The 21,648-nt window shown below is 33.3% G+C and overlaps 1 protein-coding gene across 2 annotated transcripts; it reads left to right on the top strand.

Moving 5' to 3' along the window:
- Window positions 1-1,709: 1,709 nt before the first annotated feature.
- Window positions 1,710-19,965, top strand: LOC125049107 (arf-GAP with dual PH domain-containing protein 1-like). 2 transcript variants are annotated; one of them, XM_047648209.1, is made up of 8 exons: window positions 1,710-1,933; window positions 11,583-11,808; window positions 12,544-12,717; window positions 14,078-14,167; window positions 14,890-15,066; window positions 16,472-16,707; window positions 17,401-17,595; window positions 19,368-19,965. In XM_047648209.1, exons 1-8 carry the CDS (start codon window positions 1,852-1,854, stop codon window positions 19,430-19,432), a joined length of 1,245 nt encoding a protein of 414 aa, XP_047504165.1. In that variant the 5' UTR covers window positions 1,710-1,851; the 3' UTR covers window positions 19,433-19,965. The 2 variants fall into 2 exon arrangements, with proteins under 2 accessions (XP_047504165.1, XP_047504166.1); XM_047648210.1 differs by lacking the exon at window positions 14,078-14,167 and having other exon boundaries at window positions 1,713-1,933; window positions 19,368-19,964.
- Window positions 19,966-21,648: the final 1,683 nt, after the last annotated feature.

Below are 21,648 nucleotides of genomic sequence, written 5' to 3' on the forward strand. Positions count from 1 at the left end.
ATATATTTTGACTTTTTTGCATTGATGCTAATACCAAATTCAGAACTCACAGCGGCAACTGAATTGACTAAATTCTGTAGACCATCGAGGCTCTCTGCGATTAAGACGTGTCATCAGCGTATCACAAGTTATTCAGCAGTTTGCCATTAATTGCTATGTCATGTTGAAAATTATCCAGGGCTTCTGAAAATATTGCACCGGCATACAAGTTAAATAGCAAAGATGATAAAATGCAACCTTGACGCACACCTCTCTGAATCTCGATATATGAAGAATGTTTGCTGTTTACCCTTATATTAGCACTTTGTTTCCAATATAGGTTTTTAATGAAACAGCAATCTTTATAATCTAAGCCAATTCTCTGGAGTATTTCCATCATTTTACCATGTCGTACATTATCAAAAGCCTTCTCATAATTGACAAAACAGACGAAAAGATCCCTGTTCATGTCGAAGCATCTCTGTATCAACACTTGATAGCCAAAGAGAGCGTCTCTCGTTCCTAAACCACTTCGAAAGCCAAATTGGGTGCACTATCCGTGTTGATTCACATTTAGAGTATATCCTATAATGTATCAGTTTCAGAAAAAGTTTCAAAACATGGCTCATAAGTGAGATAGTCCGATAGTCGTTGCATTTTTTCGGATTCTTTGTTTTCGGAATAGTGATAAATGTTGACTTAAGCCAGTCAGAAGGAATGGTTCCTGAGTCGTATATACCATTAAAAAGGGTTGTAATATAATCTAAGTTACATTCCTCAATTTCCTTTATAATCTCTGTTGGTATATTATCAGCTCCGACAGCTTTCCGAGTTTTTGCTTTTGTTATGGCATAGTAGATTTCACGCTTTGTAATAGATGGACCAACATCACTACACTTGAGGTTAATATTTTCTGGTCGTGAGTCACAGAAAAGTTCATTAATATAGTCTTCCCAAGTGTTAAGCATGTCATCAGTGCAGGTTGTATATTTATTGAATATAAACGAGAATTGATTACATTATTAACATAATTCAGTATCAGTATGTACAACAGTTATATTTAAAGTATATTATTAAAATGTCATAAGTATACGGAAGTATGCATTATTAGATTCTTCTGAAAGTTATCGAAATTTTGTGTATTCACTAATCACAATTTAATAAAAACATCGGTACTCCTTTAATTTTTATCCTAAATAAAGTATAATATTGCCTTTACTTTTTAACTTGTATCGTAATCAAACACAATATAAAATCAGTTATCTAAAGGGTACGAACGGACAACAACAATAAAAGGTTTATTACTTAATTTTTTTGATAATATTCTTTCATTTTCATTTTAAGATATAAAAACTAACAAATATATAAAAACAAATCTACTGAATATCTATTATTTATTCTAGTTTGCACTGCGTCTGTCTAGCGCCAGACTGAATATATAGGTGCTTGGATAGTATTTTAGTATTTACGCGAGACGACGGCGGCGCTTGTATTACGTATATCACGTACTACGCCAAACACACACAATGACAATTTTACGAGACATCAACTACGTCTGCACAAATACGTATTATCAACTACTCACTGATTTCATTCATGTATTGAAACTAGACCTCTGTTTCTGTCTCTTTCTGTCTAACTTCTTTTTAAAAGGTGTGAGTGAAACGGGGACAATGTTTCTGACGGAAAGGCGCTGTGAACTAATTCGTCGCGTCTCTCGGCTCGAGCCGCAGTCGTAGTCTCGCTCGCTCGTCGCCCCTTCGGCCTCCGGCCTCGCGCAGTGGCAAAGAACGCGTTCAAAGCGTGTGTTCGACTTTCTGGTAGCGACAAACGCTACAGCGTGTCTTTAATCATTGATGCAAAAGTTCCACGATGGTTGATCACAACGAAAAAATATTACAGGAATTGCTTAAGAAACCCGGAAATCAAGTGTGTGCAGATTGTGGTGCCGAGGGTATGTTGAGTGTTTAATAATGATTCATTTCGCCTTGTAAAAGCGTGGTATTTCCATGGGATGGTGTATAGGCGGGGGGCGTAAGTGCGTCCATGCTCTGGAGTTCAGTGACCCCAAAGTAAAATGCATTCATTGAAAACAAATCGTCAACATCAACTGGTAAGATAGATCACTATTCTGAATAAGAAGAAGTCATATGTTATCGTTGGTTTATGCGGCAGAGCAAATAGTTTCCGGTTATAATTCCGTAGAAGGAACGCTTAATGTAAATTGATACCTATACGTAGCGAAATGGTTAATATTCTGTTTGATACGTTCCGTTGTATTAATCTACTCCTAGTATCAAAAAATTGTTTTGCCAATTAAAAAATAAAAAGCTTTACCAATTTAACGAAGGTATCTACTAGATAATAACTTGTCGAAGGACATGGGCTAATATTGTTCTAATTCTAGACAGATTAAGTCGTAGTAAGTATGTACATTAAAGCCTCTACCAAGTGTTTCTCATAGACTTTCCATAATACCTCAATAACAAATCGTGATTCATACAACATGATACATCACCGATATTTTATTATTCTTATCAACGCTTCACCTTTCTTGAGCTTTTTCGTTAATAGCGGATTTTCCTCATATTGTTTAACAAACATATTTTTATGTTTATAATATACGTTTAATAAATGCAGTAGAGACACAATTATTTTATCTAATAAGTACCAGTTATTTATAAAATATTGTGTGCGAAACCGATGTGAAGTTAGGGGCGGGCCTCTAATGCCATAAAAACCTTTAAAAATTCCGCGAAAAGTATGACTCAGGTATAGAACGTTCCAAGAATTCCATTTAAAAGTGAAAGTAGGTAGACACTTAGAGTACATTGAGTTAGCAAAAAAATTCCTTGGCTCTTGTTTATTTGTATAAAAATAAGTTTGAAATTATAGAGTTTAGTACCTAATTAGGTACATTCTTTCTCGTTGGTCAATTAACTACATTTCACTCTCTTCAGAAATATTTATATCACGTAACAATTATTTGTATTGTTAATGACATACAAAACCTTGTAATCCATATATACCAATCACGTGGTTCAAAATATGTTTGATAAGAAAGTAATCAGCTGTTTCTAGCATGAGTCAAATGATTTTCTTAACAATTTTTACCATATTTGGGAATTTAGCAATTTGATCTACTTTTCCGTAAACGTTGATCCAGTTTTTGTGTGTGAAGCATTTTAGATTTTAGTAAAGATTTTTATATTGCTTTTATTTTCTATTCTCTTTTTTATCTTTCGATTATATCGTTTGTGAACTTATTTTAAAGATACTCGGAGTCGTTCATTAAGAGTTGTAGCCGTGAACTCTTAATGAAGATATAATATATATAGTAAATGTATAATATACAGTATAAGTTACGATCTATATATTTTAAAATATATGACAATTACGGTGAACATAAAATTTACGAATAAAAATATATATAGAAATTTTAGTTTCTACTTTGGAATTAGTTATTTAAAAGTAAACATATTTAGTGTTTTTTCTTAATCCTCCTTCGACCGCTGCTTCTTTCATCTCTGATCATCTCCAGCTTGGTGAATGGCGTCAGAGACGTTATTGCCTTTGTGATACTTGGTCCGTCGTATAGTTTCTCTTAATATAACATAAAAAGAACAAGCTTTAATTATCAAAAGATACATTCTATAGTAATAGAGACTAAATTGGTATGTCGATGACGAACATAGTATACCTCCTAGATTTCTACTTTCTTCGAACTCTGCCACTCTGCAGGTACCGGACCTGACACAATTCTTATTCGCTTTAATATTTTATTTAAATTTAGAATAAAACATATACATATGTACTAAAATCATATTTCGTATAAAACCGGTTTTGAAAGATAGAGTTATATAACGTAAACAGCGAAGCTTGGAGCCCTGTGTTTTAAATTTCGAATAATCTATGTAATAATAAATTTAAAATGTAATATAAAACCTTCATGCTAAAGTAATTAATTAAAAAACGGATTTATATTTATTCTGTGACATTATCGGATGTAAGTTATCAATTTCGTTTTGACATTAATTAAGCAAATCGATTAACGTTCGCATATTTTAATTCTTAATTACAATACTTTATCAATGAAAGTTCGTAAATGTTTTCGTTCTCGTACCTACTATGAGTTTCTTATCGAAATATTCGATATATTTTTACATAAATTATCGCAGACTGGTATAATATGTCCTGTAACTGTATAGATTCAAACTGAAGACAAGCCCCGCGTACGACTGTGACGAAAGAACCGACTAAACAGTAATTCATTTACTTGTTGTCTGTGCGACTTTCGAAAGATCCAGGTGGTCTCTGGAGCTGGAGACTGGCATGAGGGTATCTCGGGATGGGCTATCCGACATGTTGCTTGAGCACAGATCGCAGCTGGAAAATGCCGTAAAACTGTCAAATATGTCAGAAAGATAAATAGCACAAAAGGTAACGCGGGTCCCGACTCCCGACCGGTACATAATACAACAGAACGCTACTTATTCATAGCTTGGAATATTTATTTTTGGGCTTCTTTATTAAAAAAAGGCTAGCTAAGCACCTGTCAGGTACCTAATCCGAAATATACGAATAAGAATCTTTAAATAACTAATTACTAAGTTGATGAATTTTTCTTCTCTTTTTTGGAAGTGTATTTTTATAATTTTTCGTAAATTTTATGTTTACCCTAATTGACATATTTTAAAATATATAGATTGTAACTTATACCATAGCAAATTATATATGATGTGGTGTGATAAATACATATATTATATCTTACTCGGAGTCGTTCATTAAGAGTTAATTAACGATTCCAAGTATAAGGCACAATAATTCATTTCCAGCTGTGATTTTAAATCAGTATTTAACTAATGAGTATTTAAATGTTGTAGCGAAATTACACGGTTCTTCATATTATAAACATAAAAAGATAATTAATTGGATATCTAAAGACTGTCGTTGGGATGCAACCGCTATCCGTCAAAATCCAATGACCATTTGACGCAGAGAGTCGCGCTTAGATTAGTTTCTGAATAAGCATATTATTATGTCTATATTAATAGTATTAAACTCAGCATTTGTGGCCGGCGACAGGCTCTGACTCGACTGATCACAACTCCAAACATCGCATGATGTAAATTATGTTAAGTATTTTTGATTATGGCCGATAAAAAGGTTTTAATGTTTTAATATACTCGCGGAGAATTAAGCTTGGCAAAGCTATATCACATTTTGTAATAACTGTAAAAAATCGTATCAGCCATTAATGGGCACTTTCTTATAAGTAATAAAGGTAATTTTATAAAGCAACAGAGTATTTAAATAAAGTTTAAACTGAATAAAAAATTCATTATATCTACATTAATCTTGCTAAAGTTTATTGACCTTTAGTAGACTTGTGCCGATATTAAATTAACATTCAAAAGTGTAGGTAATTCACTATCTCTATCAATTGTAGAGTTTTAACTGGCTATAACCTGTTTAAAAGATAATTATCAGCAATTGAAAACCGATATTTTCATGTATGTTTTACTTGTTTTCTTCGGCAGTTTTGAGAACGATTTCTGGCGAAATCATTTAATTTTGGTTTCAAGTTGGCTCGCTGGTTGGGTCGCTTTTTTATTGTAATTTTAGATTTGCTCTCAAACATCACTCGTGTTAAAATGAGGACAATGACACACTTATGAAAGTATGTTATAGAATACACGTGAGAAAATGACAAGAGAACTTAAGAAGGCGCACCGCTAACCAGATCCACGCAACTCCCTTAAGGCCGATTTACATTATATTAGTGTTTAGGAGAGTGCTTTAGGATAGTACTTTAGTTGAAACATGTAAACGCTACTTGCTTTAGTAAACGCTACGCTAAAGAACTTGCCTTTCAAGTTGTACTAAAGCACTCTCCTAAACACTAAGATAATGTAAATCGGCCTTTACACCGAGTAGCCCACAATATCGCAGAAAAAAGGGGCCTCTTTGTATTGCAGTTGTCGCATGTCATTACAACAATATAATAAACGGACCAATGCATCCATCCCGTAGTTCAACCAACATATATAAATATCGATTTCGTGTCGATTAACGATCATAATTCGCTGTTCGAACGTCCGAGAAGATCCACCCACAGCTGTTACGACCAAAACATTGCTATTTACGACGTCTGTGAACACATTGAAGAGGCCACGGACGCTTGTGTGCGTCACTGTGCGTGACGTTGGCGTGTAAACATGTGATGGCTATTTTCTTCATCGCTCAATGCAACCTGTGTATTTAGAATTTTAACTGATTACTAAATAAACACTCGACGGGAGCGCCTATTTTTGGAGAACCACCGCGGAGTTTAACGTGAGCTAGCTGCTAACTTTTCACGTGGTTTAATCAATACAGTGTAATTTGTTAGAATAACAACGATTAGTACAAGGTTATTACGATTATTCCATTAACGAATATTTATTTATAATATTCAATCTCCTATACCTTGACGCATAGTTCCAACAAAACGAGAAATAAATTGTTTTGTTTATTCAATGCAACGGCCTCGATGGTATCTTGAATACTTATTTGCTTTAAAATACCATATTCCCTTCATGTGATAGGACTTCCCCAAAATTATCGTGTCGTGGAACGTTTTGTTTTTCACCGTTCTTATCATGTCCATTGTGATTTGTGATATGAATTGATAAACAAACAGTAACCAATATATAAACTAATAACACAATTTATACCAACAACGTAAACAAGTTTTAGAAGCGTTTAGAATATTGGATCGTATTTGAAACCGGAAATTTGACACGTGTACAGGCTTTACCGATATTTTGTTTAAAGAACTACCTTAACTTCTAGTAATACCGATCCCCATATTTTTATATGCAAGTTCGATGAAGCGCGCTAATGTCGCAACCTTGAGATCTCGTGGTACAATAACAGAGTACAGACGCAATAAGGCCCTTGTTGCGTCCCTAATTGCTATTGTCAATATTTACGTGATTCATAGTTTCTAATGATGGGAGATTGAACGTCTTTTAGAGGATCATTTGGCCTTATTCATTAGCTGTGTAACTTATGGTATCTTGCAATACCTCTATGAGATAAACCATGCTAATCCAAGGAGCGCGAAAACCTCTCCAAACAGAGCCGTTCATAATCTGTCTTCGTACAGAATTTATTTGAAATATTATTGAAAGGAATCCGGCGAGGTAGTCGTGCCTACCAGAGAATGTCAGGTTACCGATTCCTCTCTATTATAGGCTTGGCACCTAGACTCATACCTCTGAATAAAAGAGATTCAGAGGCGACCTGGGTAGAAAAACATAACATTAATATATTAATTTAAAAAAAAATTAAGCAAATCGTTTAATTATTGTGGCTTGCATACCTACTCTATTTTTCTACGTATTCTGTGTCAAACTGTTTGTACTAATTAATACGTCGCAATATGCCTGCAGGGGTGCCCGATTCTCCTGCTCTAGTTTTTTGTCTAAACTAATTCACGTATAACAAAACATTTTGTTTTAAGAATGTACGTGAAAATAATTATATCGCTATGACTACCCCACCATTAATGGTTCGTCATTGAAATCATATCTACTTATTGAGATTACCGTTAAGATTGTCGGTATGACTAACCATAGATATTGGTCGGTAAGTCCCCGTAGCTGCAATTTATGGATATTATTTAGACAAGTGCTCACGGACAGCGTTAAATTCAATACGTTTTTGACATTTTAATGAATAATTAAGGTCCCTGGAGTGAGGCTATGGAATTTACTTGCCGTCCCTTTCCGATTAGCTTCTTCTCTGTCTTCCTTTAAATCTCTGCTGTACAAGCATTACCTGTCCATGAGCTAACTAAAATTATTGTTTCATGTGCCTTTTCTTTTTGACGTGTTTTTTGTCTCTTTCACTGTCTTTATGTTTTAATTGATTTGTTTTGTTCCATTATTTTTGTCTAAGCATTGTAGCTATGCACTTTTCGTGCGAAAAAACTTCTCACAGTTGCCTGTAAGAGATCGCTCGAAATCGATACGGCCGCCACTGGCCTCCTTTATATTTAATTATTTCTATTGTACTGTATTTCTGTGCTATTGACGTTTGTTATGTGTTACATAATCTAAGAGATTACTAAAGTAGTAATTAAAATGAACCTTAACCTAACTCTCGATTCGAATTTTACCCTAGAACTCTAATCTAAGGATACTAGGGTGAGGTTCAGAAATGATACATAGCGCGAACTATATTTGACATATGGGAGATATGTCAAAATCAAATACATTTTTGACGTACAAAAATTAGGCTTTGCACTAAGAATCGTTTTTGAATCTTACCCCTAAGTAGCTGTAAAAAATTATCTTTGGTTTCCGCGAATAGGTACTTAATTAATCCACAATCTCATATTGAAATCTGATTCAATCTGAGATCAGACCGTGACAGTCGATCGATCTCCTATCTGCATCCCAATAACCAAACCCTACGAAGACAATCCATTTTTCGCGACGGATAAAATGCTCTTTGTCGTTTCATTTTACCGAGTTTACACTCATATTTGATAATCAATGTATTAAACAAACCAAATAAAGTAAATAAAACCGTACAAATAACATTAAAATATACATGTGTATGTTTAAAACATAACAAACAGTTTTTTTAATTATTTAAAACACTGGTGTAAGTTAAAATCTGTTAAAATAATTAACTGTTGAAATCGAGCTTTTGTCAACTGTCATTTTCATACAAAGGTCTATCCACAGACACCGATACGACCTCCCATACCTAGACAGCATGTATCGACAGATCGCTATTACAATCCGTCGATTGGTTATTGGCAGACTTGTTACAACATTTGGATTAAGATTTCCTACTATCTCAGATGGTCAAAAGATTGTGATTGAGATAGGTTATTGGGTTCGGGCGTTAGTACACATTTTAATAAACCGCAAGCTCTCGCTGTCCGCTCAAAGGCCCTCGAAACGTCGAGTTATGTAAATAATGTAGTAAATTCTCGTTTATATCCGAATTTTTATTGAAATGTCTCTGGATGCATTCAGGCATTTGAATGTTAATCTGCATGTCTTCACAAAGTGCCAAGAGACTCACAGCTGTCAAATTGTTATCGAATTTTAACATTTGGGCGTGTCAGTTCGTACTTAGTACTGTCAAAATATTCGTATAAGGCTCGTCTTATCATATTACAATTCCTTTCTTCGGATTTTTAGATATTGATTTCCAAAGTTTTTCACTTTTATTTTTATTTAGATATTTAATTGCGACTTAATAAAAACGATTTACGTTGGTAATTTTTTTGGACTTGATAATTGACGCAATTTAAACAGACCGCGAAAATGAACTTGTAAAAAGTTACTTATTTCATGATGTGTGAATTTCGTGGTGAATGACCTCAACAATTTATCTGAATTAATTGCTACAAACACATTATTTACGTAAGCTTAATTATTTACGTAAAATGAAACGTTAAGTCGCAATTGAGAATAATTTTTAAGTATTAACTTTTTAAATAATTTTGTGAAGTATGCAGTCTATCGTGAGAAAACCGGCATGTCTACAGCCTGTGCACTAGAACGTCAATCAAACTTAACCCTAGTTTTAAGAACTGTCAAACTAATTCTTCTGTATGAAGATTGACATATTTGACAGCGCCCAAGACCAATATAATAATTAGAATGTGGACATTAGAGACGAAACATTTCATACATAAATTCAAGACGCGTGCCAGGCAGAGAAGGCATAGATAAAAACCCATAGAGGGCTGTGGCGCCATCGAATAATCAATATTAATAATTTCCATAATCAAAAATTAAAAATACAATTATGTAACACTAGCTGTGGTCCACGGTTCCATCTGCATTAATTCGGTCGTAGCACGATATATAGACTTTTAAATGCAAAAATAATATTTTTCTGTTAGACATCGGTTCGCAGACGTTTTTGTAGATATTAATGTCTTCTATAAAACTGTACATCACTTTGCTCTATTGTCAATAGTTCCGCAGTTAGTTTCCGCAGGGTACGCAACATAGGCATTTTCACACCTTTTTTCACACGGAACCCTAATATTCTATCCTATGTTCATCAGGGATAACGTAGGGTTCTAATAATAAAAGTTTTTGTTAAATCGGTCCAGTAGTCTAACCAATTAAATGCAAAAAAGCAAATATTTTCTCTTAATATCAGTAAAGATTATATTGTTGTCTATGGTTGCTAAAAATGCTGACTATTTCTTTATAAAAATATAACAAATATTTGATGATTTGTAGAATAACAAAATTGCTTATTACATTCTTGTTACACGTGTTATTTAATTGCTGATCTCGAATAACACTTAATGACTTAATAATATGTAAACAAGTTAAATTTATGTAAATGCAATTCGCTATATATAAAATTTTCCTAGTGTTTACTTAGTGTTGGCCTAGTGGGATCAGGGTGCGACTCTCATCCTTGAGGTCGTAGGTTTGATCCCCAGGTATGCACCAATGGACTTTCTGTCTATGTGCGCATTTAACATTCGCTCGAACGGTGATGGAAAACATCGTGAGGAAACCGGCTTGCCTTAGACCCTAAAAGTCGACGGCGTGTCAGGCACTGGAGGCTGATCGCCTTGCCTATTAGATTGACAAATGTTCATGAGACAGATACAGAAATCTGAGGCCCAGACCTAAAAATATTATAGTACCACTGGGTATTTTATAGATTATGTATCAGCTAAAATTTACAAAAAAAGATCATTAAGTTTAAAAAGAAATCAGATATGCGTTCTATAGACTAATCTAATGTGTCTGTTTCACCCATCCAAAATTCATCAAAAACCCTTTGACACCCCGCATGTATACCCGAAATAAATCATTGATAATTGTATTGTAGATGTAATGAAATATAAATTTAAAGCAGTTTTTAGTAATAATATAAGCTTATAACATCTCTCACCTACACACAGCCATACATGATTTTGTTTATATTTAACATTAAGACACACACATTACATTTTTATTTTTATTATATTTCATTTGTATAACCCCTGCTTTAATTACACAACTCTCTTGTATGTTTATTATGTCACAACCATATTTTGTTATTAATAAAGTTTATTATTATTAAGTAGGATTTGACGCTGCATCTTTTTACGTATTCATTTACGTGATTGAATCTTATCTTTACGACGTTGACGTCTTTAATTCGATTATTAATAATAAAATATGTTACGAGTAAATTGTAAAGAAGTGCCTAGATTTTGTAATCTCACAACGTACCTAAATAAAAATGGCAGATATTAACCACGAGGACTTCAATTAAAACTATTTATAATAATTTACTTTTCATAAAATATCTCAAAATTATTGCACTATTTTAGGTGCTATAATAATTTAAACTTTATAAATTTAAGACGAAAGTAAGGAAATCGAGCTTTGACTAGACAGACAAAAGTCGACGGCGTGTGTCATACACAAAAATCCGTGGTCACCTATCCCCCTAAACCCCGAGAAAAAAACAAATTGTATATATATTTATAGGAACTATCGCTATATATTTGTTTTGGAGCGGTCGCGACCAACTGGATTTGTCCCTACGTAATTTAACACTTGTATTCAATATTTCAGATCCAGACTGGGCATCATACAACCTCGGTATCTTCATATGTATGCGATGTGCCAGCATACATCGTGGTATGGGCGCTCATATTAGTAAGGTCAAACACTTGGAGCTGGACCGATGGGAGGACTCACAAGTTCATCGTATGAAGGAAGTTGGTAATGTTGCAGCGAGGAACAAGTATGAGGATCGGGTACCGCCCTGCTACAGACGACCCGCCAAGAGTGATCCTCAGTGAGTATTTAAAAATAATCGAAATAAGAAAAAAAATACAAAAACTTTAAATTGCACTTGTAAGTTAGTTGATTTATATAAATAAACCTGAAACGGTCTTGAAGTTGTTTAAAAAGAACACTTGTATATATTTTGTATTTTTAAAACACAACCTTGCTTAAGAACCTCCTTTTCACTTTCACGAAACAAAAGACAACCGAAAAAAAAAGTTAAAAGTATGGAAAACAATGTTTTAACCGATACGTTAGTTAGAAATGTGCCCTATTGAGTATTGAAAGTTTGAAAAGGTTTTCAATACATTTTAATATTCTGCAAATTAGTGACGAATTGTTGAATAATTGTAATGTAAAGGGAGGGCAAAACTTGCTGAGTTTCTTGCCCGTTCTTCTCAGAACAAGGCCTCCTGGTAGTTTTGCGAACGGATGGCGTAGTCTTGCTCTTTCGTGAATTTTGTAAACGTTGTTGACATTCATAAGCATGCTCTAAGAAGCATCTAAATTGAATAAACGTATTTTGATTTGATTTGATTTGACATCACAGAGTAAACAGAAATAAATAAGACTTTAGTTATATAGTGCAATACTGATTTTTTCTTTATAAATAAGGGTTATTGATTATAAAAGGAATTATATGTTGTTAAGCGTAATTTGGTAATTTAATAAAAAAATTGGTGCGCTTGCCGGATGAAAAACTATGACTATTTTCTTGACTAAAAGAAGAAGAACAATTTTTCAGGGTACTCATAGAACAGTGGATTCGTGCTAAATACGAGCGAGAAGAATTTTGTCATCCAGAGCGCCAAAGCTACCTCTCTGGCTCCATGGAAGGTTTTCTGATGAAGAGGGGAAAGGAAGACAGCAGATATCAACTACGGAAGTTTGTTCTAAATGAAAACGAGGACACTTTAAAGTAAGTAAAGCTTATGGATATTGGACAGCCGTCACACGTCGATTATATATTATCTAAAGAACGTGCTACGAAAATGGCTGATTAGTTAACGAATGATTTAATATATTGATCTTTTTAGTTTCTAGTTGGATCATGGTATTAAATCTTTACTTAACTGTTAATTAACGATCCTGAGTATGGTTTGACAGATTGTTAGTTGGGGCCAAAGGAATATATGTGTATACATTATTTTTAAGTGCGCTTCAATAATCTTAAATGAAAGGTTATTTTATATTTAAAATGGCATTTAATTCGGCATGGCCTTCATACTTTCCGTAATTTCAAAAAATCATTTAAAATGCATGTTTCATTGTCATTCACATACAGCATATCATATTTAAAAATAATAGTTAATTAAAAATTATACAAACTTTCAATACCTATAATACCAATTTTGAACTAATTCCTATGTTGGAATGTAATATTTACAGAAATTTGTTAATTCATGCGGAAATACACGTGCATACTTCAATTGTTTTTTTCTGTTAAAATCCGAATTTAATATAAAATTAAAACCAAAACCTCTATTACTATTATGTTGATTCTCAAACAATCTTTATACTTTCGTAATCGTCTCTATACATCATTTCATTATATGATGAAATATTTATCTATATCATTATTTTATCTGTTACCAGCCAATGTCAACAAACAGCAAACATTGTTTACCGAATTGCCAGCGCGATAAGAGATTACGATATCTCATACCTAATTAGTTTTTCTACCTACAGAATACCAACGTCACGACAAAAAATTCCACGTTTCAAAACGTCATCGCCGATATTTGCTCTACGTAACTAGGTGAAAATTTTACAACAATTATCGTCCACGGTTACCGAGGCACGTACAAAACAACGGCTTTAGAATTTTCTCGGGTGGAAGGAAAATCTATTGACGTCACCAGAGCCTACGCAATCGTAAAAAGGCAATTTTAATACTCTGTAAACAACTGTTAACGATTTATTATTAGAGCCTTGATATTTGCATAGTTGATATAAATAAATGTTTTTTTTATATATACATCCGGGTTATAGAAATCGGTTATTAGTGTACTTTAAATGACGGTATTTTAGTAGAGACTATACGCATAAAACCGAAACGGTTTGCTAAAACCGGTACTAAACGCATCGAATGCTCGGAATCGACTCGCGGACGCGGGCGAAATGACGTTCTTGTTCGTGATTGGTGGATTCGACGTCACCATGACCTTGAGATACACCAATCACGGTCAATACGTGAAATCCGTTAAAACGCGTCTAAAATCAACCCTGTCCTTTGCACGCTCTTCTATAAGAATTTCAAACAACGGAATGGTTCCTAGGTATCAGCGCCCTACTGACGCTTGTTCTGGTGCAACGGGTTGTCTTGGCCGTTTATTCAATCGGCTACGACTCAAAAACTATCGTTTGAGGTAAGATGAGTATTGACGATTCAAAATTTTTAGCATTGTGGTACAAAATATGTCAGGATGAGTTCTCAAACATATATAAAGTAATTATAGGATTCGTTTGCCTTTCAAAGTACGAAAAGGCCTATTTAAACCATGAATACCGGTAATTAAACGAAATCATAACTACTCTCTCCGAAATGCGAGACTATTGATAAGTCTATATTATCCAACTCATGCCCTCGTCAGCTTTCATTATCAATAGCATGCTTCGATCAATCACAAAGCTTAAAATATTGTAAACTAATTAACGTTTTTCAGCGGCAGGTAAGATGAGTTTGGTTTGATCGCTGTTATTGCTTGTACAATTCCAAAGATCAGATCAAATTGTGTTATTAAGAAATTTACAACAAGTGCCAACTATATTCGTCACAAACTATTATTACTAAATACGACGGATAAAGGAGTGTAGAACATATTATAGGTATATATTATTACCCATAACCGACGAGCATTCATGGTGAATGAAAGTACGGCAGAACTAAAGCAAATTGAGATCCGTTGGCGTTGCCTACGCCTTCGGGAAAAAGCGAAGCGTGACCGCGAAACACAAAATTTTTTAGTTTATCGAAATAGTTTCGAAATCAGGTGTTACAATATACTATTAAAATACAACGAGCGGAGTAACGTCTCTCCCCTTTAAAAAATAACATTCCCTCATTACCATTATATTCTTTTCTTTATAGGTACCACGTAAAAGAAAACAAGGAACCCAAGGGAATCCTAAAGTTGTCTGAACTAAATGTTTCTTTCGCCCCAGCGAAGATTGGTCACATGAATTCTATGCAGCTCACATTTATGAAGGACGGCTCAACTCGACACATCTACGTGTATCATGAGGATGCCGAAGTTATTAATTGCTGGTTCGTATTTTTGAAGTGAAACTTCTTTAGAATCGTTGTGATTTCAAACCGGATGCAATGGAAAAAGCGACAGTAAAAAGAAACAGACACATAAATTAATAGGATTTGCCGTGGAAGAGAGTGAGAAAGCGACAGCAAAAAGAGACAGACACATAATTTTCATCAAATCTGTTTTTTTATTTCAGAAAATGTTCAAATACACACTAATTTAAAGTTTATACACTGTATAATGCTATCCTATCTCATTTTCTCCTACGTTGGATCTTGTGAATTTATTTCAAACTTTTATTATTTTAGTTTTTACCAAATTAAAGATTGATATTAAAGTTATAAATAAAAAATTAACATTAATATATATATTTTTTTAAAGAAAAGATCCTACATTTAGATAGAGAAAAAGTCTAATTTACATATTTTAATTATAAATCTTTGTTTTTGAAGGTTTCACTTCTACCACGTGTGAATTCGACACATGATTTTTTTAATATTTAATATTACTTGCAATAAAAATTATAAAAAATCACGCAGTGTGTCGTATTATTACAAAAACACACTGGTTTTTGCATATTAAAAGACGGTTGAACATTCAAAAGTATTTTAGATATAAAGCTAGCAACACTGTCTATATAGTCCAGTAGTTTTTGAGTTAACAAACATGTATATTTCCTATGTATATTTATAATATATAGAAACACGAAATAAAATATGTCTATCGACTAATCTGATTTAAATACCGTTACCGGTATTTTTACAAACAAATAACGTTCTTATATAACAAGTAATGGGAATGCGATCGTTTGTAGTCTGAAGATACCATTCATTATTGTTAACCATTATTTGATTACATTAGAAGTGTTGTTAATTGTTATTAGTTTATTTTGTCAATAGATGACGTTAGTGCTAAACGAATTATTATTTTATATAGCGTATACATATATATTTTAACGGGTTTTTATTATTTTTTTCTTGTTGAGTTATTATGTAGCAAAATCGAAATTTAAAAAAAAATATTGGTTGTTTGTAAAGTAGGTTTACGATCGAGATGTTTACGTGATAACGTCTTATTGGTGATATAAGATTTTGGGAAGTAAGGAATTAATGAAGATAACAATTTTTTCAAATTTTAAGTTACATCTATCGTTTTATTCACACTTTTGATGATAAATTTCGGGTGTAAAATGACAAGTTTACTTATTCGACTATGATATACATTTTTCTTCATACATTCACGGAATGACTGGCAGCGCTCGAGATGAGACGGGAGATCGGTCCGTCTCTCTCTCGTTATACCTGCGATCGCGCTCGTGAGGTTTTGGTGTGACACAAGTTTCTGAACATGTCACCCGACTAAAACGATTTTAAAGACGTTATCACGTCAAAAGTAAGCATATTTTTAATTTTTTAGGTACACAGCCATCCGATGCGCTAAACTCCACCTTTTACAAGTGGCTTTTCCCTCAACACCACAATCAGACCTGCTACTACGTCTACCGAAAGACTTCGCTCGTGAAGGCTGGCTTTGGAAGACCGGACCCAGGACTTCAGATGTCCATAGAAGAAGATGGTTCACGTTGGACAACAGGAAACTGATGTACCACGACGAACCACTAGACGCCTACCCGAAGGGAGAGATATTTATCGGTATGTCTATTACTCGTAAAATACATGTGTAATGTATTGTCTTTAATTGACAACTGTTAAATGTCATTTAGTGACAGCTGTCAGTGTAGCTAGAATTTATATCAAAATTGGCTTAATATAAATAACATTTGAAGGTCACCTGCTGTGAGACAAATGCACTTTTCTTCAGGCGTGACACGCGCTAAACTATAATAAAAACTTGTATGGGAAAGAGAGTTCAGTAGCTTCGTCACGTGACCATTCAACTTGGTCACGCTTATCGAAAAGTGATTTTGTCTCAATCCCCACATCTATAAAATGCTTTAGTTGGTGGTCATGATTTTGCTTCCGATTGTAGAGATGTTGGGTTACCTACTGCTATAAAATAGATGAAGAAACGTCCTTTATAATCTCAACGACATGCTACCTAAGAGTTCTTACATATCGCCTGACGCGAACCAGATAACTTGGACTCGTCGTGAAGGCAAAATGCCGCAAATCCCCAACCCGCTGGTGAAGTCAAGTCACAATATTCACGGGTCTCCCCATAACAAAGAATAAATGTAGAGTTACTAGAAAGCACCTTACAGTGACGCGACCCTCAGCAATAAAGAATATGACTGAGAAAAGAACTTATGTGACATCCTCCCATAGACACTCACTCTACGGCTCGCCAGTGTGTTGCTGACCTTATTTTTTAATTAATAATTCCAGGTCACGAGTCAACTGGGTACCACATCAAAGTATCGAACACAGGAAACGGTTGTAAAGAGGCGAGGTTCCCCTTCTATCTGGTGACTCCAGAGCGGACATTCTGCCTTGCTGCAGCCACTCATGAGGACCGGGCTGGCTGGTTAACGGTCATCCAACATACGCTTAAACGGCCCCTCACACCTCAGGATTCTACCAGTAAGTACTTTTACAAATTAATGAAATACCCTCATTTCATAACTTATCAAATAAAAATAAGCAGATAAAATAGTTATTGTAAATTCAGTAATGATATTAAGAAATATATCGCGTAATAGCTGCTTAAGGAGGGTAGGACAAAATAAAATTCAGACACAGACTGATTAAAACATTTTTTATATATACATCACTATTTTTAAATTATTGTTATATTTCTTAGTTACATTGTTAAATTTTTCACAAGTACAAAATCTATATATAAAATTGTATAATCTATCCCATATGTGTTATCTGTTATTCATGCAATACAATAGTCTGACGTCACAAAACGTCAGTTACACTGTCGTCACATTGACGTGGATTGACAGAACGTCACGATAGAAAATCCCATAGTTATGGCGACTAGATAATTTGACGTCAATCGTATTACCATACAATGTACATTTTACACGTCACAATGTACAAACATTCTCTCATAGGCATACTCTTTACGCACGAAAACGTCTCCACTTTCGCTTGAAGCCTTCGTATTGCTTACGTTTAAAACCCTTTTGAGACAGTGATACCAACTTGGAGGGTTTCTCCCCAAATTTAGGGGCAATTTTCAGAGGTTTTTTTACATTTATTTAGGGGGTACTTAATTAAAGGGTAGGTAGTTTTTGAAGTGAAACTTCTTTATCGGGGTTGGAAAAAAATGTAGTGTAACATTTTTTCGTTACGAGTCACATTTTTCCGTTACGCGCCATCTTTTGAAGTGAAACTTCTTTATCGACGTATGGGAGAAATTTTGTAGCAGGTTACGCGCCATGTTGCTTTTTAAAGTCAAACTTCTTTATCGGCGTTGGAAAAAAATTTACACACATTTGTCACATTTTTCGGTTACGCGCCATCTTTTTCTTGTCCCTACCACGGTTGATCCGAAGAGATTCGAAGCCATTAGTAACAAAAATATATAATAACGGTAACAATGATAGTAATACTAATAATTCTATTACAATTAATGAAATTCTGTAATAATCTTAGTACTACATAGTAATAAGTTAAAATGAAATAATTGTATTTGTATTCATGTCTATGATAATAAAAGCCTTTTGTTAAACTTTATCTAATTTAACTTTATTTAACCAATTTCTGTAAAGTTGCATATAGTAGATCATTTTTCGAAAAATAAGGTCATAAAGAAGTTTCACTTCTTACGTGTGTACACCTAGTACACGCACACATTTTTATTTTCCTTTTTTTTCTTAAAAAATACGCACGATTCTATAACCAAATCAAATATCAAATACTTGTTTTGTGTACACGCTTGCGTACAGATATAATTACAAAAAGTTATCATTCTCCAAGATCTACAAAACATTTTATACTTTGTACCTAATTGTATAATTTAATTCATATTTAAAATTATCTTTTCGATTAGGGCCTTTCCGATATTGGGGTGTTTGTTGGTCCTAGGGGAACATTCTGTAGAAGTTGGCATCACTGTTTTGGGAGTCTTCTACCAAATTAAAATTTTCAAAAAAGTTATTCAACATTTGCTTTTACGTTGAAGAAAAACCTCGAATCGAGACTAAGAATCGCTAACGTATAAAGGAAAATAGAGGCAAAAATGTCTGCTTCATGCCTTTTGACTTAGTCCCATTATTCTCCAAAACGTGAATTATACTTAATTAAAACCTAAGTACTCTATTATCACGCGTCTTACTTTTTTACTCTATTTTTAACCTTATTTATATTGACGTTTGTTTATAGATCATAATTTTTATTTTCAGTTGAGGCAACATTGGTAAGAAAAAGGACGACATCGAACTCTATCAGCATATTTTCAGGAAGGTAGTTATGTTGTACGAAACTTAATACGTATAAGCAATACTTTAGTGGTTGTAGACAGCCGGAATAATTAAGCAATAATTTGATTTTTAAAACTAACGTTTCTGGCAACTTTTATATACCGTACGACAGACACCTGATATCGTACGACAGATTATATTTGTCGTATCCATAAGACTTATCGACATAATTTAATTTACGAGATAGAATATTTATTCCGGTATTGTTTTTACATTTGTAAATAATTTCACAGTATGAATTTATAACGTTAATATTAATTTATAATGAAATGTTGTAAATTATTTTATGTGTAATTTAGTGACGGACTGAATCTACTGAGTTTTATGTATGGTTTGTATAGTTTTTATTTAGATTTACAGAATTAATACGATTCGTTTTACTATATTGTACTTGGAAATGTCAATAGCATATACATAATAAGTTATATAATTAATACAGAATAATAGTTTCTTGTTTTTGAAGTTATACTTCTTTAGGCGCGTTATGAAAAATTGATGATAGTGAAGTTTTACGATGCGCGCGCTCCGTGACACAAAATTAACATATTTTAAAAACAACATTCGAGTAATAATAGAATTTATGTTACACTTAATGTAAGAGAATAATAATAAATATTCATTTATTTAATTTTTCAAATGTAAACTGAACTTTATTGACTATAATGACTCCTTTTCCAGTCTTTAATTATTTAATTGTAATTAATTATTTGCATGCAATCAAAAACTATTTTTAATAATGCCAAAGAAGTATAACTTCTTACGCGCGTACATAAGTACACGCACCCTTTTATTTACACTAAGTATTGAAGTTTGACGATAATGTTATGTAATGAAATTAAACAATCCTTTTTACCAGCGCACAAAATCATTTTTCCGAAATTAAACTACTATATCGACATTTCTATATGGCAGCTACATATTAGATATAGTGAAACGAAAACAAAATTATGGTTAAGATTTCTTAAACATATTTGTGTCAAGGTACAGCAGGGCTATTTTCTATTTCAGTGATTCAGAGACTTACAACTCTTTGTGGAAATTATGTGAGTTTTAATAATAACGCCATCTCATATCACTATTTTTAATGACGTTATTTGCTTATTGTGATATTTAGTATAATATAAAGTTATTATACTCTATATAGTTCAATAATCAGTGGTTGGATTGCGTCGTTATCCAAAAATTCGTCGTCGAAAGTTTTCAACTGAGATACTTAATAGCCCTGCTCATCAACGATTTTACGGAGAGCGTATTCTTCATTCCTTGACTAATTCTTTTATTATACGTCACCACCAAATGCGGTATACGAAATTATACATACGTTTAAGATATTTATTAATTAATTTCCATAGATACCACAGACAGAATAGTATCAAGAATATCGTATCGTATTATGATACAATATAGCAATACGATACGATATAAATCAAACTGTTACTGTCAGTAACAAAAAAATTTGTCTTACAATCTCAATTGTAATTGCTCTCTTTCATTACAACACGTTCTACAGGGAATATAATTTAAATTTTTCAAATATAAATCTTATTTAGTACGCTATAGCAATAATTAATATTAATAAATCCAATGTATTCCCTGTCACAATTATGTAGTGAATAATTTATTTATTGTGTGTATGTAATCGCAGAGTGAAGTTGTGTATTATTTAATTAAATCAAAAATTCTTTGCTAATATTAGGTTGTCGTTGGAGATTTGCATGCGAAATATCTTAAATTGCTTAAAGCGTCTGAATGGATTGACAGCTATAGGTTAATAAAAAAATAATTATCAATTATAAATAATGATTTAAACATACTAAGCATTAGATATAAAATAGGATATTTAAAGCTAGGAGACTGCCAAAAACATGGTAGAAATAATACTTTATTTATATTTTTATGCGAGTATACTATCGGATTTGATAATACAGGATGTTTGATGGTGTGAATGAAATTCAACTGTCTGTGCTTTTTTTTGGGCAGTAAAACTTAGATTAAGCCTGCGCTGAATAAAAAATATTTGAAATTTGATTCAAAATGGCGACGGATAGTTTTCGTGGCGTGTCTAGGGTTACCATGGTTATGGGTTGTTACCATAGTAACGCAACAGTAGCTCTACCGTGTGCTTTTCAAAGTATTAAACGTTTCGTTTTGCAAATGAACTCTGAATATTTAGGGTAAAATTCAAAGTCGAGATTTAACGCGA

This window comes from Pieris napi, chromosome 4 (genome assembly GCF_905475465.1).
Source record: "Pieris napi chromosome 4, ilPieNapi1.2, whole genome shotgun sequence".
Taxonomy (NCBI): Eukaryota; Metazoa; Arthropoda; class Insecta; order Lepidoptera; family Pieridae; genus Pieris; species Pieris napi.

Excerpts from the sequence above, each read along its gene's own strand:
- LOC125049107 (XM_047648209.1), top strand. The coding sequence starts at position 1,852 with ATGGTTGATCACAACGAAAAAATATTACAGGAATTGCTTAAGAAACCC. Across the intron at positions 11,809-12,543 it reads CCCGCCAAGAGTGATCCTCA|GGTACTCATAGAACAGTGGA; the intron begins GTGAGTATTTAA and ends ACAATTTTTCAG. Across the intron at positions 17,596-19,367 it reads CACACCTCAGGATTCTACCA|TTGAGGCAACATTGGTAAGA; the intron begins GTAAGTACTTTT and ends TTTTATTTTCAG.